We start from the raw sequence: 27,450 nt of genomic DNA on the forward strand, positions 1-27,450 counted from the left end.
TCACAGTTCAGTGTTTCAATAATTGGTATTTTACACAAGCACTACTAATTGAATAGGTTATAATAAAAAACTTAAAACTGTACCTATCTTGCCATAACTTCCAAAAGAAGCAAAAGCTGAGAGTTTTTTTGTCACCAACCCACCGTGGTAAGACATACAATATGTAATATCATATAGGTCTAGTGTTATTTACATTTGTTTGTATGTGCATATATAATCAAAAATATAATAGGTATTTATTATAATGCTGGTGATTTGCAATCAGTTACCTTACGAATTTAGAAGTAGAGTGTCTAGTCTGGGTGTTTTTGAAGAAGGGAGAAGAGACTGAAAAAGGGCGAGCGGAAAGCTAACAGCTCTCCGAGGTCTAAAATCTACACCCCTCCCCCATCGTAAACATTACACCCTGCTAGGTGACAAAATATTCTAGGAACCACCCCCCCCCCTCCCACTCAAACCTTGTTTTTAAAATCCGAACCTCCACAGCAATCAACCATACAGCTAGTACTATCTATTGAGATCGTAGAGAACTATGTGTTTTCTGTTCTTTCCTTTCGTCCTCGGCAGAAAATCAGGATCTTAGCCTTAACTCTCATAGGTATATTCAATTTCATGAATATCGGGGGACATATCAAATATATCGGTGTGCTAAATGAAATGGTATCGAACCTAGACCCAGAATCAATTTTTTAGACTTTATTTGTCATAACAAGAAATAATCGAAACTTAAAACGTAGGTACCGGTACTTGTGGAAATTAGTAAATATTAAACCATCTAATTCGTTCGATTCTGCTGCTTTCTCTAGGAATTATGTCGTAACAATTAAATCGATGGTTTCAGAACGTTTGCTAGAATGCGTTTTAACTATATGTTATAATTCTGCGCAGGGCACCTTGTTATTAAAACAATTACATTGCTGTAACCATCGTAGGATTCGGTTTGTGCTTTTTCTGGAATACGTCATTTAAGTCAGGTTACGTTTGAATCAAAATCAGTCAGTTTTTATTCGTTATCTTACCCGAAGGTCTCTGATTACGATCATACTTTAAATAATACACAAATGTATTTGCTTATGTTCCGTATTTTAATTTTTGTAAAAAAAGAACATATGTGTAACTTAAGATTCTATGAACATAAATAATTCCATAAATTATATATTGAATTATTACGAAATAATTTTTTTCTTCTGAATTAAATTGTTCAATATTTTAACATAATATGATCCCGAAAATAACAAAAAAAAAATAATTGCACTGACTTGTAATTATGCCTTTAACATGGAGTTAGGAAGTTTCAAACGAATTTTAATATGGTTTCTCATGTGTATCTGCTATAGGTTAGTGAATTGCCTTAATGCCCGATGAAGTGAAAAAACTTAATCATTGTTTACGAAGTAGAAGTAGAGGTTTCACTAAAATTTACTTCAGTTAAAACTGAAAAATAGTGTGGTGAAAATGGCAATTAGATCAGCTGTTCAAGACTTTGGTTTTTAAACAAAAGATTGTAAGCTCTCTATGATATATATGCTCGAAGCTATATAGTGTCCACCCCCGATACCTTTTATATTCTGTGATCAATATGGCTGATAATTGTGTAGTTTGGTAACTGTGTTTTTTCTGTTATTAGTAATGATTTTGTGTATAATTTGTGGTTCGCTGCTGGATATTTCGAGATCTTAGGGAGGATATATCCGTAAGTAAAATTTCTTTTGTCGTATATCATTATTATTTTAGGAGTGTTCCTAATTACAGAAAAAAAATAATTGGAGAGCTTTTCAGATTTATTTATACTTCTTGTTACTTATAAGTAAGTGTTTTCTTTCCATATTTTTTTGGTGGTTTGCTATTTTGATACATTTACGAATGTGTAGATATTTTGAGGTATCGTTTGGCATATTAATTCGGAATTACAATGGCTCATCTCATTCCACCAATCAGGTGACCTGGAGCCAATCAGAGCGGCCCAAAAATTTCGTCCGTGAGCCCGTCCGCCCGCCAGCCAACAGTTTGGCAAACTCAAACTTTTGACTGACGGACGGATTCTATCTTAGGATTTGTTGCGCTAGTCAGCTGTCTTCAGAATATGTTTTGTATAATGACATGACCGTTGTAAAACTTACTTCGTAACGATTCAATCATGACGAAATTTTTGTGAGCATTTGCTAAAACAGTACATACAGGGCCACAACTTAAATTATATACAACATTTCGATAATTCTAATCTCTGAGAGCCTTGACATGTATTTTGAGAAGCACTTGGGAAAATATTTGGACAGACCACTATAATTGCGTACATCACTTGTCTAGCTGTTCAGGATTGATGGACAGACGGATGTGTGATAATTCAGTCGTAGTGGAATATAAGTAAACATCCGTCGTCTACTTCTGCCTGTCATCTATTTTTCAGTCACCCAATTGCCAGTCATGGGAGCTGCAGCCAATTAGATGGCCCGAAAAAGTCCATCTATCCACCTCTCGAAAGCGTGGCAGGTTCATACTTTTAATGGATGGACAGATGGAGTTATAACACCCAAATGTCTTTGCTTTTGAAATATTTAATTGGTTTTGAAGTTTGTAACCAAATACAAAATGCAGCTTTAAAATAAAATTCGAAAATTTTTGTGAGTGCAATAGATTTTATTTAGTTCACCCTGAAAAGGGTGTTAATAAATTCACACTAGATTAGAAGAAACTTGGTAGTGGTTAGGGCTATGGGTAATTTCCTAGATTGGCAGATTTTATATTTAAAAAGGTCTGGAAATTTTTTTTTAGTACCAAAAAAGTTCCTCTATTCATACCGAAAACAGCATTTTTAAATTCCTACTTTATTCTGAAAAAACTTGCAAGTAAGCAGGGCAATGAAGTCTAGGAAAATTATGGTGTTAATGCCTTTAAGAGAGATAAATGTGGATTAGAAATTTGCTACAGCAAATGTAATAATTTGTATCAAAATTTACTCCTTTTCAGCTGACTAAAACACCATTTTTGCTGACTTCAAAGCCATTTCCCACTTCTCAGTTTCATACAGTATCATGCCACCAGGATCACATGTACAATATTTTGGGTGTACCTACTAATTTAAAACAGCAGGCATAATTTTCAACAGAATCAGTGTATACGGGATTAGGCTTTCAGGACCAGATGCGCAGGATCGGAGTATCACAGTACCAAACTCACGAATGATATATGCTTCCATCCCACTACAAAAGTGAAAAGGTTTCTTTAAATACAATTATCTCAAAACTGCCATAATTCAAAACATTTTACAGTTTTAAATTAACTAAAAGGTGCAAGTAACCTAATACAACCATTAATTTATAGTTGTAATCACGTACACTATAACATTCCATACCTGGATAGCTCAGTGGTCTGACTGATTATACACAGTACAAAAATAAGTAGCTAAACTGACAACTACTTGATCAATAATTATTAGAAAGAAATAAAAAAAACCTTCAAAAGATGGCACATTTAAAAATTGGTGCTGTTGATTTGCACACCTGTCTGTCCTGTCTTTCACTAAAACAACACCAAATGTTCTAAAAACATAAGTAAAACTAGAAAATGAATGCACATGTGGAAATACAGTTATTAAAATAACATTCAAGCAAGATAAAATATTAAAACTTATGATTGCACAAAAAATAACTTACACCATGTGAAAACCAGATAAAAATTGGTTAAATGGATTCTGTAAGTAAAATATTTAAATTAAAAAAATAATTAAAAGAATATTAAGAACTAATGCCCTGCATGCATTGCAATGCCTCATTCAGTTTTTGTGTAATTTGTTTGAAGTAGGTACACACATGCAAAGCATCTCTCTATCCCTCTCTATTTTTAATTTTCTATCTAACTCCCTGTATAAATATATCTCTCAATATCTTTATACATCTATATCTATACTTCTCTTTATCTCTATCTCTTTAATATATATCCCACTATTTTGCTCTATATGTATCTAGATACCTCTTTATCTCTGCAATTCATTCTGTGTTCCCCTATCTCCCTCTGTGTCTATCTTTTGCTATTTCACTGTCTTTATATCTCTATATCACTTTTTAATTCAATTCAATTCTGTCATGCATGTGCACTCATACACAGAAAACACACTAACTGCCGCTAAACCACATGAAATAAACATTTGTTGAAATGACTCGCGTAGCACACGACCTGCAGTGGAGTCAAACAGTAGGAGTTCCATTCTGGTATGGACAGAGAAGTGATTAGAGTGTGCGTGACAAAGCATGGAACACAATGTATGGACAATTATTAAATCAAGGTAAAGATTTCATTCTAGATCTCTTGACAATCCATTCAAATTAAGCAATTTCTATAACTCTTTGAAAGGGTGTATATGGTATAAGTGCTGCAATATGACACAGCACATGCACCACGTTAACTGTTCAAAATAGAATTTTGGTATTAAGAGATCAGGTACTACAAAGATATAACAATCATTATTGGCAACAAATACAAATTGATTGCTTACAAGAAATTGAAGCCAATCCAACCTCAGTACAGCACCTCAAGATCCAGGCTTATGCGTATTCAAGCGTGTGTACTGATTTTCATTATGATGTTGGTAGACTCTCTTTTACTTGCTCTGGTCGTGTTGCACATACTGACTTGTAGGCTCGGCTTCCTAGACTTTGCTTCTGTGAGTTGCGGTGAGTACGAGGGCAGCTTACATACGTTAAACGTACATTTAACTAGCCATCTTTTCTGAATTACAGTTTGGCACAGTCCTTCCGAATTTCTGTTTTGGCGCAACTTTCTTCTGTTGAGCGTGCATGAGTTGTAATGAAGCCACATGGTTCTGTGGTTAGTCATACATGCTTTGAAACCATCCATGACTTATCTCGCTTGCCTTGTTGATGGCACTGGGCCGCTCAGTGCCGCGGTGCGCAGTGCGCTTGACAAGTCAGCACACACATTCTACCTGACTGTCTTAGATTATAGTTTACCTGCATGAAGTAATTAAAGATTTTTTTTAAAAGTGAGGTTTATTTTTTTTAAATATATTTAATTTACAAAATAACCCAAATTGTGCATGTTTCTGATCTAGAAAAATATTTGAAATTCAGAAACAGCTGATGTTAAAAAATACCAAAAAGTATGATGGAAAATTACAAATTTGGCTTTCTCAAAAAGTGACAATTTAAAAAAAATTTAAAATATCCTCAAAAATTGTTTGTACTATTCTTTACGTATTAAGAATAATTTTGGAATCATTATGGGCTCATGTGATGTGAGGTACAAATATGTGGTAGGTATATGTTAAGATCAAGTATTTAATAGTACCAATTTTTGTTCATTTCTTGTATATATTGAAGTTTTAAGTACTCGCATGCAAATATATTTGTAAGAATTTTAATTTATACTCTTTATTAGTCTGCTAACCAATTCTAACAGGTAGATGTATCACTTACATAAATGATGCAAGTAGGCTGACCTGGGATTCTGTATTGATATGCCTTTATTTCTCTTTGAATTGATGAAAGATTTGAGTGGCTTTCTGTGCTTCATTGTCAGAAAGATTGTATGTTCGGCCTGTTGGAGTGACTGGGTGAACTTTGCACGGGATGCAGAGAGCATCATGTGCTGTGGGATAAGAGGAAGATAGATGGAGATGGTCGTGCAGGGTGTATAAATGTCAGTTTGACTTCATCTGCCTTTTTGTCTTCTGCCAAAACACAAGCCAGCCACAATCTGTAAACTGCTGCGACGTAACCATATATCTCAACTTCGAACCAGTATGTCCTAAGATGCCACAGAAAACTCAACCCAGGTGTGCTAAAACTTTTGTTGTACCCTCTGCTGGCATGAAAGCATGTAGTTTCCTGGTGCCAGGGAGCTGAAGTCTTATGTTGCAGTGTAGCAAGAGTAGAGTTAATACCCAAAATGTTTTCTTTTGCCCAATCATGAGGTCTTCTTAGGTCTTTATGTGGCATTTGAAGACTTGCACGTGCTGCCAGTCTCTTCACGGTGCCTGCAATACCATCACATGGCCTTTTCCCATGTGCTGTTGCTGAATAATGCCATACTGCATCAATAACCAAGTCTTTCTTGTGGTGGCACAAGTTCATAAAGTTCTTCTTGTGTCGATATTGTGCACTAGACCCATCTTTGTGGGAGTTCTCTTTAATCTCTGCTTCAAAAAGTTTAAAAGTTTCTTCTAAAACAGGTAGACAGCAACTGTGCTATGTATTAGACAGTCAGTAATCACAACAAAACTCAGGGGTTTGATTTTCCCTTCGGACAAATACTAGCAGCAGACTAATCCAAATTCAGAATTTTAGCGGAGGTAAAGACATACATGTGTGGGGGCTTTCTAGAGGGAGTGACTCGTATAACCACAGATATACTTTTCATAGTGTTATGAGTCAGGGTTGGGAAAAAAAAAAACCAAATAACCTGTTTTTTTTTGTATAAAGAAGGTATTTTTTTTGTTCAAACCAGCTATTGAAGTGAAACTTCTTTGCTTATGGGGCTACAATTTTTGAGTGTTAAGAAAATGTTGATGGCATGAGGGGGATAGTCGGGTGCGTGGTGGGAGAACCAGCAGAGGAGGAGACACCACTCCACACATGCACGAGCGGTCGAATGGGAAGACGGGAATGGAAGGGGTAGCGTAGCATGCTGTGTTGGCTGTAACGGCCGGCAGGCGAGAGGTAGAAGTGACGCAGCAGCGATGCTGCTTGTGTTTGTCTACTCCTCAGTTTTCATAACTGCTAATGGTTGATGCTACCATATTTCTTTAATTTAATTTAAAGTATCTACAGTTTATTTATTCGTGTGGAAAAGTGTTATTGATTTTTCGCAATTAACTTTATAAGTATCATTCATTTAATGTGAAAAGTGTGATTGAAGATGTAAATAATTTGTGTCTATCTAGTCCTGATAAGCAAGAAGTTTTTTTATGGGTTAACATATTAGCTCTCTGTAAACGGCGTTTTATAGAAGTAATTTCCTGATATTTATTTTGGTTCTCAGCATGTTCATACATATCCCGCTTTCTGCCACACATGTTAACCAGAAAAGTGATAACATCTTAGAACTGAAGTCCAGCACATCTGCACATCTGACTGGAACGTAACCACAGAAAGGGTTTTTCCCCACGGGAGGAGGATTCTCCATAAAATGAGTGTTTCCCACAGAATAGGGATTTACAGTGCAGTCAGGGATTTCTCACAAAATAGGAATATTTTTTTAACACTTTTGACTTACAATTTACTAATAAATTTAATTTTAGAGTAGTATTTAACTGGATATAATTTACAACTTATGCAGATAATTTAAATGTTAACTCCTTGATTAAAAATCACAAGAAACATCAATGAGCAAACTGTTGATTATTAGAGTGGAATTAGACCTTTTATTAAGATACATTATTTAAAGATAGATAAAAAATGTTATCTCGTAAGAACCAGTTGAAGCGAGCGGCGTGCGGGCAGGTTGGGCGGCCGGCCGGCCATGGCCTCTGCGGTCCAGAAGAACGGCATCAAGGCGCTGACCAACGGCAGCCTGGGCCACCTGGAGGCCAGGGAGCCGCCCCGCCAGGACGACCCCAAGCAGGACGTGAGGGAGGGCATGCTCCCGGAGGTGGCCAGCGAGGCACCCGAGATAGACATTGTGATAAACAACGTGGTGTGCAGCTTCAGTGTGCGCTGCCACCTGAACCTCCGCCAGATCGCACTCAACGGTGCGAACGTGGAGTACAGGCGGGAGAACGGGGTACGTAGCCGTCTCCTCGGTGATAGGCTGTTTCATGTGTTGGTTGTAGTTTTCAGCAGTTGAACTAGTCTTGAGGACTCGTGTTGTTTTGTACTAGCGTTTTATTTGAGACTCTGGCAAATGGTACTCTCAGCTGTGTTTGCAATTCCATTTTATTTTAGGCTTGTTTATTTTAGTTGTAAAATCTTAATATACTGCTGATTGAGTGTTGAGTGACCTAGAAACTTGAATACAGTCAATTTAAGTGAACATACCTACAAGTGACTTGAGAACCGATACTTAATACGAAAATGTATTTGTGACTTCATACATAACAGTTCCATTATTTCGTTAGAAAGTGGTTGCTTTTTCGAGATACATTACTGTTACCGGACTAAAAAACCCAATGTGACAAATGATTGAAGTGAAATCTGTGCACCGATTACACATGCAACCAAATGCAGGATATAATTTTTGCCACCATTTTAGTAGAGCAGCTATCACAAAACAGCTTTTATATGAAAAACAATAACACAGAAATGTTCTCTTAAAAATAAAATTGGACTAAAAATAAAACCATATAATGTAATGAGTGGCAGATGAGAAGGTACGAGAGAGCGTGTGATGCCATCAGACACGGGGGGAGGGGAAGGGAATAAAGGGTGTGCCATCAGTCAGCAAGGGGCAGGGGCAGGAGTGAGGGGGGAGGGTGCGTGTCCACTGCAGGTTATATGATGGAACAAAACTAGAACTAACTTCATCACTGGCTAAAACAAACTAGGTCATAGCTCTGAAACCTTATTTACAGAAAGTCTAATGTCTAGTGTTATTTCTGATACAGATATTAAATTCCTGCAGTTGCTGGCAACTGTTATTTAAATAACAGTGCGAATGGACAAGAGGGAAAGGATGGAATCATTGTTGGTAGCATGAAAGGTGATGTAATTAAGTAGGGCAAGTGCAAAAAGACAGACACAACAATAACAAAAACCAATACAAACAGGTAGAAAGACTGACAAAAAAAGACAAGTAGTACAAGTAGATATAAAATAATATACATAATATATAAAATAGTTTTAACATTGGGACGTCAATAAAGATGTTTGAACACAATACTGAAAAAAATGCATAAATTCTAGTAATTACAATTAATAAGCAATAAAAAACAATGAAATGATGATGCACTCAACAACGAATTATGGATGACTAAAAATATGATGATGATTTTTAATGCTAAATAGAAGGTTACAGAATTCATAACTTACTAGAATATTTAAAATCAAATTTGTTTGAGTTTGAAATTAATCTGAAGAGTAAGTAGTTATTTTTTTTTTGGACTGTACGCAAGGTTGATAGCAAGTGGCTGTTGAATGGGAGCAGTCTAAGGTTTGTATTTTCTGAAATATAAGTACACTTGATTTTATTATTATAACAATTGTAAATACACTTTAATTTAGAGAGAGAATTTAATGAAGGAGTAGAAAATTTTTTTAAAGATATAATCTTATTAAAGAAAATAATCTTATTTTGAATGTCATCAAGTATTACTGCCAGGGTTACTAAGAGCCCGTCTACAATAGTCCGAACCTGTGCGTGGTCTGTGTCCTTATCCGAATGTGAGTGACGTCCCATTGTCTCACCGAAAACTGCCCTGTCCACAATTTACGATGTCCGATGTCCGAATGTATTGATTTCTAAAGATGTCACCAGAGCGCAGTAAATGTGCCAAACCAAATTTTTGTTTATTGTTTTGATGCTTTGTAGTTTGAGATTGAACTTTTGAAAGTTATGTAAGTTATAAGTGACTTACAACACCTTCCATTTCCTTCAATAACAAAAACAAACCCCACGTTTTCAAACGGGAACCGGAAATTCAAATATCGTGAGTGTTCTGTTCTTTTTCTGTGTCCGAAGTACCTACACAGGTTGGGACAGAAAGTTCAAATTGACGAATGTCTTCGGACCAGGTAGGTTCGGACCTTCGCCCACTTGACGCATGACGTCAGAGGGTCACGTGGATCAATCAGCGACGAGCGTCCTTCGGACACAGTTTAGGACATTGCTATTGTAGACGGCCCTTAAGGAACACTGTTGCGGTTGAGCGTGTAGTGAGTGTGTAGTTTATTACTGCCAGGGTTACTAAGGAACACTGTTGCAGTTGAGCGTGTAGTGAGTGTGTAGTTTATTACTGCCAGGGTTTCTAAGGAACACTGTTGCAATGGAGCGTGTAGTGAGTGTGTAGTTTATTACTGCCAGGGTTTCTAAGGAACACTGTTGCAATGGAGCGTGTAGTGAGTGTGTAGTTTATTACTGCCAGGGTTACTAAGGAACACAGTTGCAGTTGAGCGTGTAGTGAGTGTGTAGTTTATTACTGCCAGGGTTACTAAGGAACACTGTTGCAGTTGAGCGTGTAGTGAGTGTGTAGTTTATTACTGCCAGGGTTACTAAGGAACACTGTTGCAGTGGAGCGTGTAGTGAGTGTGTAGTTTATTACTGCCAGGGTTACTAAGGAACACAGTTGCAGTTGAGCGTGTAGTGAGTGTGTAGTTTATTACTGCCAGGGTTACTAAGGAACACTGTTGCAGTTGAGCGTGTAGTGAGTGTGTAGTTTATTACTGCCAGGGTTACTAAGGAACACTGTTGCAGTGGAGCGTGTAGTGAGTGTGTAGTTTATTACTGCCAGGGTTACTAAGGAACACAGTTGCAGTGGAGCGTGTAGTGAGTGTGTAGTTTATTACTGCCAGGGTTACTAAGGAACACTGTTGCAGTGGAGCGTGTAGTGAGTGTGTAGTTTATTACTGCCAGGGTTACTAAGGAACACTGTTGCAGTGGAGCGTGTAGTGAGTGTGTAGTTTATTACTGCCAGGGTTACTAAGGAACACAGTTGCAGTGGAGCGTGTAGTGAGTGTGTAGTTTATTACTGCCAGGGTTACTAAGGAACACAGTTGCAGTGGAGCGTGTAGTGAGTGTGTAGTTTATTACTGCCAGGGTTACTAAGGAACACAGTTGCAGTGGAGCGTGTAGTGAGTGTGTAGTTTATTACTGCCAGGGTTACTAAGGAACACAGTTGCAGTGGAGCGTGTAGTGAGTGTGTAGTTTATTACTGCCAGGGTTACTAAGGAACACAGTTGCAGTGGAGCGTGTAGTGAGTGTGTAGTTTATTACTGCCAGGGTTACTAAGGAACACAGTTGCAGTGGAGCGTGTAGTGAGTGTGTAGTTTATTACTGCCAGGGTTACTAAGGAACACAGTTGCAGTGGAGCGTGTAGTGAGTGTGTAGTTTATTACTGCCAGGGTTACTAAGGAACACTGTTGCAGTGGAGCGTGTAGTGAGTGTGTAGTTTATTACTGCCAGGGTTACTAAGGAACACTGTTGCAGTGGAGCGTGTAGTGAGTGTGTAGTTTATTACTGCCAGGGTTACTAAGGAACACAGTTGCAGTGGAGCGTGTAGTGAGTGTGTAGTTTATTACTGCCAGGGTTACTAAGGAACACTGTTGCAGTGGAGCGTGTAGTGAGTGTGTAGTTTATTACTGCCAGGGTTACTAAGGAACACAGTTGCAGTGGAGCGTGTAGTGAGTGTGTAGTTTATTACTGCCAGGGTTACTAAGGAACACTGTTGCAGTGGAGCGTGTAGTGAGTGTGTAGTTTATTACTGCCAGGGTTACTAAGGAACACAGTTGCAGTGGAGCGTGTAGTGAGTGTGTAATTTATTACTGCCAGGGTTACTAAGGAACACAGTTGCAGTGGAGCGTGTAGTGAGTGTGTAGTTTATTACTGCCAGGGTTACTAAGGAACACAGTTGCAGTGGAGCGTGTAGTGAGTGTGTAGTTTATTACTGCCAGGGTTACTAAGGAACACAGTTGCAGTGGAGCGTGTAGTGAGTGTGTAGTTTATTACTGCCAGGGTTACTAAGGAACACAGTTGCAGTGGAGCGTGTAGTGAGTGTGTAGTTTATTACTGCCAGGGTTACTAAGGAACACTGTTGCAGTGGAGCGTGTAGTGAGTGTGTAGTTTATTACTGCCAGGGTTACTAAGGAACACAGTTGCAGTGGAGCGTGTAGTGAGTGTGTAGTTTATTACTGCCAGGGTTACTAAGGAACACTGTTGCAGTGGAGCGTGTAGTGAGTGTGTAGTTTATTACTGCCAGGGTTACTAAGGAACACTGTTGCAGTGGAGCGTGTAGTGAGTGTGTAGTGGCACGAGGCGAGGGCAGCGATGTGCTCTGCCCACAGATGATCACCATGAAGCTGCGCAAGCCCTACACCACTGCCTCCATCTGGTCGTCGGGCAAGGTGACCTGCACCGGGGCCACCAGCGAGGACCACGCCAAGGTGGCGGCCCGGCGCTTCGCCAGGTGCCTGCAGAAGCTGGGCTTCAAAGTCAGGTTCAACAACTTCCGGGTGGTGAACGTGCTGGGGACGTGCTCGATGCCCTTCGCCATCAGGATCACCGCGTTCTCGTCGCGGCACAGGCCCATCGCAGTGTGAGTCCGCCGTCAACTTGGCTTTATTATCCTCTTTTGCCCCATCTGTCATTTGACTGAATATGTTTCACCTTTGTTTTGCATGAGCACTTTTTTTTAACATGTTTTGTTTGGCCCTACCACAATTTTCCTTCGAAATTTATAGTAAAACCAAACCGAATATTTTTGCATACTGTTATTTTTTGCGAAGTGTAAGTTTAAGTAACTTTTTCTATAAAAATTCCTTCTTTTCTTTTCGGATAAATGTTAATAACCTAACTTTATATATTGTTGTTAGTTTGTCTGTTTTGGGTTGTTGCATCTCATCTATGGTTGACCCAACATTTTCATCCTGAATTTTACTTTGCATTTTTTTGAAAATAAGTTTTTATTTTATATGTTTGTGTTATATTTTGAACATTAAAATAAAGATTTTTAATTTTAAATAAATGAAAAAAAAATTCTAATTTTGAGTCTCTGACCACATTACATAATTAGTTGTCAGTGAAAATAGTTATGTCATGATTTCCATATTTTGAAACTAAAAAGTCTTGACTCTTGCGGATGGAAACACCCAAGTGTCTGCATCTCGCTCTTGTTGCGACCTCCATGTGAGCAATGTTAATGTATTTGTGGGCGCTCCAATTGTGAGTTGCGTTCACTTCTGAATATTTGACACTTTGTAATTAACTGGTACAATAACATTGATGCAGTTGAAAAAGTCTTCCCAGTAACAGACATTCTAGGAAACTGACACAGACAGCAGTTTGAGATGAATATTGGACACTAAATTATCGTGCTATCTCGCCTCACTCTCACGGGCTCGAAAAGCTGGTAGCAAGTGTGTCTGTTTAGTACAGATGTGCGTCCCGTGTAGCAAGCTCGTATGCCATTGGTTAGACAACTATCAAAACTGCGATGTTTGGCCTTGCGCTCTGAAATATCATCCTGGTTTTTAACGAGGGAACTGCTAGAAGTTTTCCAGCTGAGGCATGGAAGTGAAGTATGTCAGCTGTTCTCATCTGTCGCGTCCCGTGCCAAGGTACTAGCAGCAGGTACTACGGAGCATGTAATCTCCATCCAAATATGATCACGCGTCGAGTGCACTCAGAGACGAGAGTGGCATGGCTACAGGTGGTGAGATTTGCCTTAAAATTTATGTGTTTAGGGATCACTAATTAATTAAATACCACTTTTTTTTGGTTCATGGTGAAATTTTGCAAAAGCTTTTATCTTATGAACTTTATCTTTATGATATGTAATTTTAGAGATATGGCTGGAAATTGAAAAATATTTGGGATATCTAGGATTTATAACCTTTTAACTTTAAAAAAATTATTTTTTAACTATTGCAAGTGGTGCTTACGAGAACATCTTTTCTCTCGTAGTCAACTCTCATAGTAGTGGTGGTCTCGTCATATACTTATGGCAAAATTCTGTCCTTTTTTTCTGCAGATTATATATACATATATATAATTTTTTCTTTTCGTGTTTTGGTGACATGTTTTACCTCATAACTAACAAGTTTTTTTGCCTGTATGTATAAACACACACAAATGTATACTACTTTATTTTAAAAAAAAATTGCTGATACTTAACAGATTCATATATATAACTTATAATAGTTGGAAATCTCTACAAACATTTGGCCATTTAAGCTTTTCTTTCGAGTAATTGGCTTTCTACAGCGGAAAAAGGAAAAAAAATGTTCCAGGTAAGTGACTGTATTGTCTCCCCAGGGTGTGGGTGTCTCGTCACTGCATTCCTCTCTTGAAGTCTACCTACTTTTATTGTTGCCATCTCTCTTGAATTTTTTTAATATTCTGCAGGTTTTATTTTGCTTAGTTAAAGAATTTATATATATTTTTTCCAATATTACATTTTGTTAAATAAATATTTTGATACAATACTTATATAAATTTTATTATGAATGGGCTGGTAGAAATCCTTTTTATAATTTAATAACTTTATTGATGTGGTTTACAAAATACTGAAATTCATGTGCATAATAATTTTAACAAATATTAATATTATTTTTTGAAAAAAAAATTCTAGGTTATATTTAAATAAGGAAATACAGTAGACTCCAGATTATCCAGGTGCGGATTATCCGGTTTGCGGATTAACCGTGCCATATTTCACTTCCATAAACCATAAAAACGAAAATAACTTTTTGACTTTTTTTTTTATATTTGTTATCTATTGATGTGACTGAGCATTTTATGCTGTGATTCACGACGAATAATGCTGCCAAACACAGTACATGCATGGTTGGTAAGTATTAATATGCGTCATGAACTTCAAAACAGCAGGAGCAATCATAAACTCACCCCTGTTAACCGTGCGCGCTTGTGTTCCACGCGACCTTGTGAACCGGGCTCAGGTTAGCGCCGGCGCGGCGCCGCTGCTGCGTGACTCACGCGACTGATACTGGCTCGCGCAGTTGCTTTGTGTGGTATTGTTTTCTGTAGGAATATTTTGACAGTAATGTCTAATAAACGCAAACGAGTGGTACTGCGCTAGTGGCTTATCAAGGCAGTAACGCACTTTGTAAACAGAGTCGGGAATTACATTAACAGATTAAATAATTTTTTTGTTATAATACAACACACTCAAGTTTTTATGTTATTTTGAAATCCTATTAGAAATCAAATATATCTTGTATATTAAAATCATTATTATTTTGTAACTGAAATGTTTTTAGCGCCTACTTAGGAATGCCTAGCCATATTATGTAAACAAACCGTTTCATGATTTTTTAAATTTTAAATTTAGACTGTTCAATATTTTTTTGTAATTTAAATATACATTGTTTAATCGCTGTTTTATTATTAGTGCAATGTTTTACTGAAACGAATTTGGACGTTGCTATGAGGGGCGGGTGTTAAAGTGTTTGTATCGACACTCGGGATAAAGAAAATTTAATTAAATCATTTTTTCCCCCGTCATCGCTTTAACCGTGTTTTTTGATTATCCGTGGGCCCCTTGCCAGTCATTACCCCGGATAATCGGGAGTCTACTGTACTAAGATACAAAGCATAATCTTTTCAATGATCCATGTAAGAAAATGAACTTATGATATTATAACTGTTGGTGAAGTTGTCCTCTAGCTTTTTAATCTGTTTCTTTGTTCATGTGAGGAAGAAAAAAATGTTTGATTGGTATCCATAAATTATTTAAAAAATTATTTGTAAACATTAATCTGCATCTTGCTGTACAACGGGACATGGCATAGGTACTAACTTTACTCGTGAAGTAAACATGCGCAGAACGGGCAGTTGTACTTGCCTGTGAGAAATAATCAATTATTTTCTCTGGCTGTTCCAAGTGGTAACTTGTTAGCTAGCTCTAACCAGCTGCAGAACCCTGTAAGCACAACAATTGATAAACACTCATGTTGGGATTGATTTGTCTTAATGTGAATGTTAAGTGAGGTTTTTTTTCTCATTTTAGCTATGAACCAGAACTTCACCCCGGAGTCACGTATAAGATCGAACAACCCAAAGCAACATTGAAAATATTTTCGACTGGTAGTATCACAGTAACAGGTTAGTAAAATCGTTGGTTTCTGCAGAATTTTTAGCTAGTTGAGGAATGCTGCATTCTATCCAAGTTATTTCGGTTCTGCATCCAAATTTTTTTTTGTGAAAAAGTAAAAATAAAACCAGTAGTATTGTTTAGAAATTTCGATTGCAGAAAATCTTGTGAAAGTGTAGATTACGTGACCAACTAGATGGGCTCTAAAACTGAAAGTTGTGTATATTTTACAATAAATTATGTGAGAATTTTAAATTTATTTCATGTTACATCCAAAAAAAAAATTAATTTTTTAAAACAACCACTTTGTTTCTTAAATACTATTATTAGATTTTAACAATTTCAGTCTGCTTTTAAAATTAAAGCTTCATTATTTAATCTTAACATTTTCCCTAGGTAATATCAAATACGGCATTGCTTGTACGAATAAAAAATAACCGGGTGCAAGTTTTTCTTGAACCCTAATTGTGCGTGAACACGATGCAGCAAGCCAGAAGCACGGCTCACGAGGGACGAGACTGTGTATTAGTAGTACACCCCTTACAGTAACAGAGCTCACTTGCCAGTCACTGTTGCCAACGACGCAGCGGCTGGTGGTAATGTACGTGCTGCCGCCCAGACGCTCACGTTTCTATTCTCAATGATTTAATGATTTTTTTTTTAAATAGATTGATTGTTTACAAATATTCTCTAAATAAGTTTTTTAAATTATTAAATTGTTTTTATTTATTAGATATTACTTGATATGTATGAGGATGACGATACAGTGTCTACTTGTACAATTAAAGTTATTCCTCCAAAATGTACTCTTGTACAACCTTGCAACGTATACTTTTATAGACAGGAAAAAGACCTTATGAAGCGTTAAAAGAATTCTGTTCAATTAATCGAACAAAATTGAGAAATAAATACCAGTGAAGACTATCAAAATACAATCAATAGTTCTTCATCAATTGTCATTGCTAATTTTTAATAAAATAAGATGTGCTTGGTACGCTTCTAAACTTTCAGATGATAGAGATATATTTTTGAATGTTATTGAAGTTTGGTTCCCAATATCATTTTTCATTAATTTTGCAAGATGTCAAAAACATATTTGTTTCCAATGTTTTTGTGATAATTATCATGAAGGAAAATTTATGAAACAATCAAACTTTAATTGTTACAGCACTATTTTTAACTATTATTATTGTGTACATTAATTTTTATGTTTGAAAGATTTAAGTATTACTGTAAATTCAAAATCACATAATATCTAATAAATAAAAATAATTCAATTTAAAATTTAAATTGGAACATTGCTTCAGCCGTTTTGTTTTGACACCCGTGAAAGTTTGGCATTTTACGTCAAAAACTTCTGTTATTGATTAATGAAATAGATAGGACAAACATAGCTATTTATTTTCCTTCTGTAGAACTATCAATACAGTTACTGCCAAAAAGTCTCTCTATAATTGAAAGAAATTGCTGTAACTGTTCTGTTTTCGGCGAGGGTCGGGAATGTCGTGAGCCAGACACTGCTAGATGCGGGAGCTCTCGGTGCTACTGTGCGAGGAGCCGTGCTACTTGATCCTCGTGTGCTGTGTTGCAGCGCCCAGCGTGGCGGCGGTGCAGGCCGCCATAGAACACATCTTCCCTCTAGTCTACGAGTTTCGGAAGGAGCGCACGAAAGAGGACTTGCTTGCGTTGCAACTCAAAAAACAGGGCTCGAAGCGCAAGTGTCGGTTTTCTCACATTGAAGTGGAAGACGCGGAGGACTGTGTGGAGGAACTCGCTGAAACGTCGGAGGAGGAGAACTACGAGAGCGACAAGAGCTGGGACTGATCGCGAGGAACGTGCGCAGGTGTGAATCGAAAACATTTCGAGAATGTGTGTTCTTCACAAGCAATCACAGTTTTCGCTGACTGGAAAGAGTTTTTATTTTTTTCAAAAACCTTTTCTTTAGTTTAGTTTGGATTTTATTTCGCACATTTCTGAAATGCCTTAACCGTGTATCAGATCACCTGTGGAGGTGGTTTCGTATTGGTTTTCGTACCACGTGTTGTTTGTTATTTATTATTTTACAGTAAACATAGCTGTGAACTGAATGTTTGTACATAATTTATAAGTTGATTTTGCTGAAGTACTAACTCAGTGGCTATAATATTTATTGAACTTTACAGTCATTTATAATAAATTAGTAATATTAGCATGCAGTGTGATATAAACAAATACATAAAGCATTACATTTGTCGTTTAGTCATTGTTAGAAGCACCTAAGTCTTTGGTATTTTTCCTTGTGTGTTTGTGACTTTCAAGCTTTCAATGCAGTAAAATTCAATGACTTGAATTTAAAAATCATTCCATGCTATGCATTCTGGTGACAATACAATTTTTTTTATAAACTGTTTGGTTCTTAATTTAAGACAAACATTGAGTAATTTTATGTGGAGCAAGTAAGAATGCTTGAAATTTAGACAGAATATTGCCGAACCTTAAGTTCGTGAAACTTATTGACAAGCAAATTTTTTTGTTCTGTATCTGGATTAATGTTAAGTAAATGAAAACTCTATTAGCATAAAAAAATATATAGCTTTTGATTAAAAAAATCTGAGTGTGTTCTGTTATGCTGAATCTCAAAAAGTGTAGTTTTTTATTTGTTTCTTATTTTTCATTAAGTTCCTTATAACATTTCTGATGGCTTTAAAACATGACTATGCACCAATTTATTTTGTATGCCTCCTAAAGTATATATATTTTTAAATTATACACTGGAAATGTTTATATTAAGATACTCACATCCTCTTAAAAGCAGGTTAATTTCAATACTAGCCGAGTCAGTTTGAAGTTAATGAACTGTAATGCTCTCTGAAGTGGATGCTAGTGTTTGTACTGCACTTTCAGAAACAAGCGAGCAGATAGGGTGCTATCTGCAGCTGCGAATGATGAACTGGATTATTGTTACCACGTTTTTGTGTCGTGTAGTGTTTTTAACTCTGGTATGATGCAGTTAGTCATCTTATTGCTCTTGATTGCAGTAACGGAACTAAAATTAAAACTGTTATAAACATTGAATAAGTAGGTTCTAGTTGCATTACAGTGAGTAGTTGATATTGTTGATTTGTATAAAATTTATAATTATTGTAGCTATTATTTGCAATTTCATAAAAAAAAAATATTTTCAAATGACTTATTTTGCCAAGATAAGTTTACTAAATTTTATCTCTTCAGACAATGTGTTAAAGTAGAAGCTCAAGAAATTCTGAAATTGATGTAAAGAAAGTGTGTTCATTTCCTACTCTCAGTAAGTGCGGTATCCATGGATACCTGTTTTAGAGAATTAGTGTTACTGCTTTTTTCTTCAGAATATTTTGATGATAAAATACTCAGCATCTGCTAAAATAAAACCTTTTCAAGTCAAAAAATAGTTATAAACATGTGAGCCCAAATTCATAGAAATGCATTTTCTTTGCAGCGTGAGTGCATTAATACGGCATGCAAATGCACACAGATCGAAGATTAACTGCCACGTCAGGCCTTGCTGTTGTCACAGCTTCATATCTAACAATTCAATTAAATCCACACCCACTGATTGGTCAAAACTTTGTGTCACATGACATAACTCGGAGAGTTCCAAGTATGTCCCTTGGGTGGCGAGAGATTGTCACTGGTCTGACTGCGTAGTTGGTATCACTGCCTTGTTTTGTAAGGCTTTTGGTGCAGCGACAATTTTGCATCTAAACTATGAAGCCTTTTTTTATACCTATTGCTTGAGCCAAGATTTTATGGTGTTATAAAAAAGCAAGTTTCGCCATTGAGGATTTTGTCTTTATCATCATTAAAAATTAAAACAACACATGCAATAAGTACATATCAAGCACAATAACTTTCATCAACTGCTTTAACAGTCCGTGGTAATACACTTAAAATGTGTACATAAAACAATACATATATTGGTAAGAGTAAGTTAATCAAAAATTGTAACTATAACATTCAATATTCTTTTGTAATTGTGTAGTTTACAATTAATATATACATATAAAAACTATATGGAATGTTAAAAATCCAAAATCATTATGCTCATACATTTCTGTGTGACTTTAGCCATTTATGTAACTATAGACTGCTATGCTTTACTTTGTAAAAACTATACATAGAGAGTAAATAATTTTTTGTTACTTATTGGATAATATTTAAGGTTTTCATATAAGGCATAAACTAAATATTTCTTCTATTAATTCTATATTTTAATAAATAAAATGAGGCAATTGAGGTACTTTCGCTGCATTTCGGTGTTACGCAGTGTATTGACTTCCGTTACAGTGTTTCGGGGTGTATCGAGTTCAGTTATTTTGGTTGTTTCGCTATTCACCATATAATCTTGCCTCTACCTATTGATGATTCTTTGATATTCATTAGTGACACTTGGCTGTAAAGTAAATGCATGAAAACCTACCATTATTTATGTACATGTTTAAGTAAGTGTCTAAATTGTAGATGCACGCTACAACAGACTGCATATATAATTATAAAATGGGCCATTAAAGAAAGATATGTTGTAATAATCAATGTATTTGTCTTTTGTGTTGCATGACTAGTATTTATTTGTCGAGTCCATGCAGTTTCCAGCCACTGGTATTGTTTTCTCAGCATTTCTGGTGAAACAGTTCCCTTATTGGTTTCATTATTCAAATTTTTAAAGTTCTGTGAAAGGGTGTGTATATATTGGAAATTGTTGTGTTATTCATGGTAGTTTTTCCTTGCTGAATACCAGACTTGTTTATTCCATTTTGCAAACTTGTGGTGCTTCAGGCTGCGTGAGATGTGCCCGAATCTTCGGGAAGGGCTTCGTGCAAGCAGTCATCATTTCTGTTAGAGTTAGCACTTGCAAACGTTATTGCTTAGTTTTACATATTTCTCATTTAAAATGTTTTGAGACTGCAGTGTTATTTATGTAAGTACCTACAAATTAAATTGCCTGCTGGCAACATCTGTTATTTTTAGTTTTTGTATAACTAGGTAATTAAAAAAGAATCAGATGTAATAAAATTGACTGAATGATACTGGTGTTACAGTTGCATAGTTATGAAACTAGTTTTGCCTCTCCTAGTTTTTGATACATACAGAGTAAGAATTTTAGTGAACATAGTCATAGTCATTTGTTTTTGTAGTGTGTTAAATCACATATTTTCACAAAATTTAAATTATTTATAATCAAAAAATTTTAAACATATTTAATAGGAAAAAAAATATAAAGTAACCAAATACATAAGTAGACCTGTGAGAAAATTTGAATTTCAAATTAAATGAATAGTTTTATCATTTATGTTGGATTCAATTTTCAATGCTTACTTTTGGTAATATTGAATAGTGGGTTCTTTAAAAAGAAGTAGTGAAGTGACAATACATGAATTGTACCTAATGAGTTTGTTGTGAATTAAGATTGACTTGAGGTTTAGTTACTTTTGTGAAATAAATACTCAGAAAATTGTTTCAACAGAACAGATAAGCACTATCAAAATCACTAACTTACTCTGCATATCAAACACACAACATGTACCAGTTAAGTGTGCAGAAAAAAAATGCAACCATGGACTACTACATCAGAAAACTCTGCAATCTTTCGAAATGGATATTAGAAGAAGTGTGACAGTTGCAGAGTTGCATAAATTGATAGTCATGATCGATTTACCACATGCGATACATTAACAACAACTTGCTACTTTTTCTATGACAAAAAATAAAAATAAAAAAATAAGCAAATGTAAATAAAGATTTCAGATTGTAGAGAAAATTTTCAGTGTGTTGGTAATGTTGTTGAACTGAAATACTGAGGATGAGGGCTGACCAGCAGCGAGCTGTCCTGGTGGATGCCTGGGCAAACCCCTGCCCCCTTCCTCCTCCTCTGATCCCCACACCTCCCTCCCTCCGCCCCTCCCCTAGGAGTCTGGCTTCCCGGGCGCCATTGCTCTTGCTGCATCCAGTGTGGAGTCGAGGGACTTCCATGCAGTGTGTGCATGCAGTAATATTTAAATTTACAATTGTTAAAATTACTGTTCATTTCATGCGCCCAAGTGATTATAAATTTCAGGTAGTTTTAAGGACAGAGCGCCGAGCAAACTACATTTGATAGCACACACACACACTTGCGGTTAGTGTGTACTGCAATGATAGTTGTGCGTTCTGGCTCACGTTCAATACGGGTTTAGTTTTTTTTATTTAAAGGTGAATGAAAATGTTGTTGCACGAGTTATTAATTTAAATTGTTTCGCGTCCTTTTGTAATCGCTACTTTTCAAAGAAACGTACTTTCCATGAATAGATTTTGTTTTTTCGAATAACTTTATAAATCAACAAAAATGCTTTTCTCGTGTAAAAATTGCTACTCTACTTTTCAAACTTGATTTTAGTATAAAATTTGTGACGATTATGCGATAAAACATGGTACGTCCTGTTGAGTATTGAAGGTTTTATGTTGGTTTTGGCAACTGCCTAATGGTACATAGTGGGACACTTCCCATGCGGCCATGACACCATGACCATGCTCCAGTGTTGCTAGATCATCAGGATTAGGGTGCATTCATCAATGCACCTCAAGGTCTTCACCTTTTGCTGAACTGATCAAGTAACATCTGCTGTTCACTTAATATTTTTTTACCTCTTATTTTTTCGAGGCCTACTCCAAGTGTTTCACTTCAATATTTGTATGTTCTCTTCTGAATTTTTAAAACTATTGCGAGTATTGGACATTCTCCCAGTTATTGTTATATTTATTGTATTATTGTTATTCATTTTATCATTGGAATTATTATTATTTTTTTTAAAATTATTTGATTATTAATATGTTTGCAATGTCACCCAGCACTGCCAAACCCTTAATCCAGGTATTTTGTTCTAATTTAAGTATGGCGTTCTGTTTATCATCTTTAGGCGTGATATTTTATTTTTCTGAAACTAATTTTAACCATTAGTATAAGTATTTTCCCTCTAACTTGTATGCCACCAGTGAAACCCTGTTTGTGGTCCTCCGGCTCTCCCGCCGGGCCATGGCGGTCTGATGCCCTGCGTTCACCCGGCGGCAGTCCATTCTGAGGTGTATCCACAGTCAGGGGCGCAACAACTAAATTTCCAAATGGGGGGGGAAGGGGGCAATATACCTTTTTATAAAGAATCATCGATCCCCCCTATTGAAGCGGGTGGTCCGGGGGTCCTCCCCCGGGAAAATTTGTATTTCAAGGTGGGAAGTGGTGCTATTTAAGCAGTTTTATTATCAAAAAATTGATTACACAGCACTTTCTTTGCCCCCGTTTGCCCCCACTTCAAGGTTTCGGGGGGGGGGGGGGGGCAAAATACCCTTGCCCCCCCCCCCCCTGTTGTTGCGCCCCTGTCCACAGTTGCACCTTCAGGGCCTGGTTGTCGCCCCTGGATGATAACAGAGCATCGCACGGTGGCCAGTTTATTGGCTATTGCCTTCCCAGGAACTGCCCGCATTGTTCGACCTCTGTCCACCTCGTGAACAGGTCCGTGACTGCTTGGAGTGTCTCATGACGTCTGCAGCTGTTGTTTGAAGAGCCGCGGGACTTGTTATGCTTCCCCATCCTGTCTCAGAGCTCATCGTGATTGTCATGTGTCACACTCGCGCACGAGCGGTGCCGGGCCGATGACAGTTCTGACAGACGACACACAGTTTGGTCCGTGCCGGGATGGCCGGCCACATCGTGGTCGTGAACCAACCTGAGCACTGTCTCCCGGGCCGCACGTCTTCCACTGCGCATTTCCCCCGGCCATCGCACATACACCAGGTCTGCCTGCTACTCAGGGGCGCAACAACAGGAGGGGGGGGGGGGCAAGGGTATTTTACCCCCCCCCCCCCCCCTGAAACCTTGAAGTGGGGGCAAAGAAAGTGCTGTGTAATTAATTTTAGATAATAAAACTGCTTAAAAAGCACCATTTTCCACCTTGAAATACAACTTTTCCCGGGGGAGGACCCCCGGGCCCCCCACTTCAATAGGGGGGATCGATGATTCTTTATAAAAAGGTATATTGCCCCCCCCCCCCCCTTTTGGAAATTTAGTTGTTGCGCCCCTGCTGCTACTGATACTGACTCTGCCACTACCACATACTGACAGCGTTTAGAATTCTTGCACGTATCACATACATTTAGTACCCACGAACGATCACCGCAATAGCACATTGTTAGACGAAAGAAAAAAAAATAGGAAGTCAGCCAGTATAGCTTTCGTGACATCACAATGGCAGGAGTAATGTGTGCATTGGTATAAGTATTTGGGGTCTGTCTGCTGGAAGTCACGACGGAGAAAGGATAGGATGCTTTTTCAATTCGCATACACCGGGAATCTAACTGAAGACTCCAAAAGTCCATGCATATATTTTTTATTATTTAAATTATTTTATAGGTAAGTTTTTACATATTTTTTGTTACTGTCATTACAGTGGCCTCCATGGGTTTGAACTGGGGACTCAGAACTTAATAGCGAAGTTATATTTTTATTTAAAATATATTTGTATGATTTTTAAATTATACTTCTTTATGCACGTTATAAAACAATTATGAGAGTACATTTTTACGACGCGCGCGCACCATGCAACAGAATTTTAAAAGGATTTAAAAAAAAATTTCACACGTAACAGTACACGTTGTTGTGTCGAGTTCTCTCCTAAGGAAAGCCTTATCACCTTCTCTCTTAGATGGGGCTTGAAGGGAATAAGGGGTTATAAAATAAGGTCTCGACATTAACTTCAGTTCCACTTCAATGTACTACTAACTATCACAATTGCCAACGCCGTCACCCGTCGAGTTAAATCTATGAAATATACTCGAGTGAATCTACGTGGCTCGCCATCACACCTCGCGGCGAGGCGGGAAGCGGCGACGAGTCACGTGGCTCCGTCTAGCCACCCCCACCCCCACCGGGCGTGGCTGCTGTGTTTGAGACCTTGGGTCCGCGCAGGGGCGCAGCCAGGGGGGGGGGGGGGTTTAGGGGTTCAACCCCCCCTCCCCTTAGCACCAAATCTTTAATTAATTTCTTATTCATCACTCAAAAAATTTCATATTAAAATTAATACAATTTTTACCATTAAAATATTTAAATTTAAGTACCGAAATCTGCTAAAATAGCACTATTTTACACCTTAAAATCCAAATTTTCCCGGGGGAGGACCCTAGGACCCCCCGCTATAATACGGGGGGGGGGGGGGCATGCTTCTTAACACCCCCCATACACAGATCCTGGCTACGCCACTGGGTCCGCGGCATCGCTCCTACCCCCTGTCGCCCCGGTGGCCAGCCCCGCTCCGGAGCGCTGACTCCGCTGTTGCAACGAGGCGGGCCCGCACGTAACAACGTCATAGAAGTGAAACCTCTTTGGCAATTCAAACCTCTACTCTTAAGCAGGGCCGGCGCGTCCACACAGGCGAACTAGGCAACCGCCTAGGGCGCCAAGTAGCTGGGGGCGGCGCAGCACTACACACAACAGCTCATATCATATGTTTAACGATCATTGATACTATATGAAAATGGATTTTTGTAACAGTTTTGAATGTTTATATTGATATAAGTAATTATTTAAAGTCCACGGTGACCTGTTTATGATTTGTAATAAGTAAAAAAAGTATTAAAAAACACACAAGCCTGCTTACATTTGATTGTTGACAAAATATTAGGCTTACGTGATGTATTTTGGGGCAAGGTCAATTTTTTTTGGGGTGTCCAGCTGGGGGGGGGGGGGAATTAAGGTTTTTCGCCTAGGGCGCCAATTTACCTTGCACCGGCCCTGCTCTTAAGTATACCGCAAGGGATAAAATGGCAGAGAGAAATAAGACAACTATGTAAATAAATTAATAAACATGAATAAAAAAAATATATTACTTCAAAATAACTACTCATCAATAATGATTAACTAACAATAAATATTATTCAGTTTTGAAATACACCATAAAGAAAACAATGCGTTTTACTGTTTCTTCAAACAATTCTGCCGTTTGGAACACACCAAATCTCTGAACGAAATATGAAATTCGTAACAGGTAGCGGTATCTATGCGGGAAATGCAGGGACTGCCTGAACAGCGCTCTCTACGCTGCTGGTTGAACAAGGAGGAACGCGAGCGCGCTGGTAGCAAATATAAAATACAAGGTATTCACAGCTGACTATATAGGATACCCATATCTATTTTCTGAAACAGGCGCACGCGCACACTCTCTGTCTTCTTTCGTTCATCTATCTCTCTTGGTTCTTTTATTTTTGGGTGGGGGATGAATCATCTCACAAAGGTTTGTGCACCAGGCCAGTTCATCAGGGCAGTGCTCCAGCCAGTATGCCACCCCAGTGCACTAGGCCAGTGCACCAGACCAATTCACCAGGCTAGTGAACCAGGCCAGCGAACTAGGATAGTGCACCAGGCCTGTGATACAAGCCAGTGCACCAGAGCAGTGCACCTAGGGCAGTGCGGCTAGTACAGTGCACCAGGGAAGTTTATCATTTCAGTGCACCAGACCAGTGTTCCAGACAAATGCAGCAGGCTAGTGCACCAGCGACGTACAAGATGCACCACGGAAAACGTCATGTTACGATGCATAGTTTCCTTTTTACCGCAGTATTACATTTTCATATATTTATAGCCTTGTGAAAATTAGGTGATCATTTAGAAATACTGAGTATTTTTTAACGTTTTGACCGATAAAACAGTTGTTAATTATGATTCCTAACATTTCATGTCTTAGTTAATGTCGCCAGATGTGGTGTTTAAATAAAAAACAATCAAAATAAGAATCTTAAAAATCTCGAAACATTTGAGAAATCTCTACCCCCCTTTGAGAAAAACTGAATATCCAGAAATATTTCCTGAATTTCGAGATCCCACAGAGCGCTAGTTTTTGTGCGATTAAAAAAACATGTTTTAAAAAATTTACAAGATTCATAGTGACATTTAAACACATCAAAGGGCTTTAATCGCTTGGGATTACACGCCATGTTAGTAGTATATAAGTGATCCTCCGAGGCCAGGAGTAGGAGTGAGGATTTGATTGTCGGTGCTCCATCTGGGATATTGTGACGTCTCGGCGGCCATGTTGGATGACCTTGACTTTGACTTATTAACTTGACCTTCAATATTTGCTACAATTTGGCGAAAATTCGCTAGAATGACTAAAAAATTCCAGATTTTAGGAAAAACATTCCGCCAAAAAATCTAAAAAAATCTGAAGATTAAAAAATTCTCTTTTCGAGGAAATATTTTCCTATTTGAGGGAAATTTTCCCATTTTAGTCCTCAAAAATGCAAATGACTTCAAAATTCCTAGAAGCGGTTTAAGGCTCCTAAAACAAAAGCCGCCCTAAGCCACTGAGGTCAATACCAAGACCATTAGGATAATGTATTGGCCGCCATTTTAATTATGACATCACATCCGCCATCTTGAAAATCCGCTATTATTAACGTCAAAAATCTGGACAAAATTTAGAAGTCATAAAAATATTTAATTATAATTTTTTTTAATAAAACACATCATGGAGTCCTGGGTGCGACCCCAGTGGGTGAAAAAAAATGGCGATGGCGCCTTCCTCCACGTAGTAGTAACTATTTATTGCCATGGAATTTGGTACATAGTCGGTCATCTTGGCCGTTATCTAGAAAATATGTAATTATTAAGTTAGGAATTCGGAAAAAATTCAAAAATTATCACAAAATCGCCTTTTAATTTAGTGACTGCTTTGATCAATTCCTGTTCTTGGTTCGAT

General features: G+C 37.6%; 1 protein-coding gene across 1 annotated transcript; it reads left to right on the forward strand.

Moving 5' to 3' along the window:
• Positions 1–1,378: 1,378 nt before the first annotated feature.
• LOC134538902 (TATA box-binding protein-like 1) lies at positions 1,379–20,757 on the forward strand. Its single transcript, XM_063380512.1, has 5 exons — positions 1,379–1,693; positions 7,458–7,737; positions 11,949–12,199; positions 15,632–15,726; positions 17,307–20,757. The coding sequence occupies exons 2-5, from the start codon at positions 7,477–7,479 to the stop codon at positions 17,537–17,539; spliced, it is 840 nt and encodes a 279-aa protein (XP_063236582.1). The 5' UTR covers positions 1,379–1,693; positions 7,458–7,476; the 3' UTR covers positions 17,540–20,757.
• Positions 20,758–27,450: the final 6,693 nt, after the last annotated feature.

The sequence above is a fragment of the Bacillus rossius genome, chromosome 14 (assembly GCF_032445375.1).
Source record: "Bacillus rossius redtenbacheri isolate Brsri chromosome 14, Brsri_v3, whole genome shotgun sequence".
Taxonomy (NCBI): Eukaryota; Metazoa; Arthropoda; class Insecta; order Phasmatodea; family Bacillidae; genus Bacillus; species Bacillus rossius.

Bases quoted from the DNA above. Each gene is read 5' to 3' on its own strand.
- LOC134538902 (XM_063380512.1), top strand. From the start codon at position 7,477: ATGGCCTCTGCGGTCCAGAAGAACGGCATCAAGGCGCTGACCAACGGC. The intron at 7,738-11,948 runs GTACGTAGCCGT...CTCTGCCCACAG, and splicing joins AGTACAGGCGGGAGAACGGG to ATGATCACCATGAAGCTGCG. The intron at 12,200-15,631 runs GTGAGTCCGCCG...TTCTCATTTTAG, and splicing joins CGGCACAGGCCCATCGCAGT to CTATGAACCAGAACTTCACC.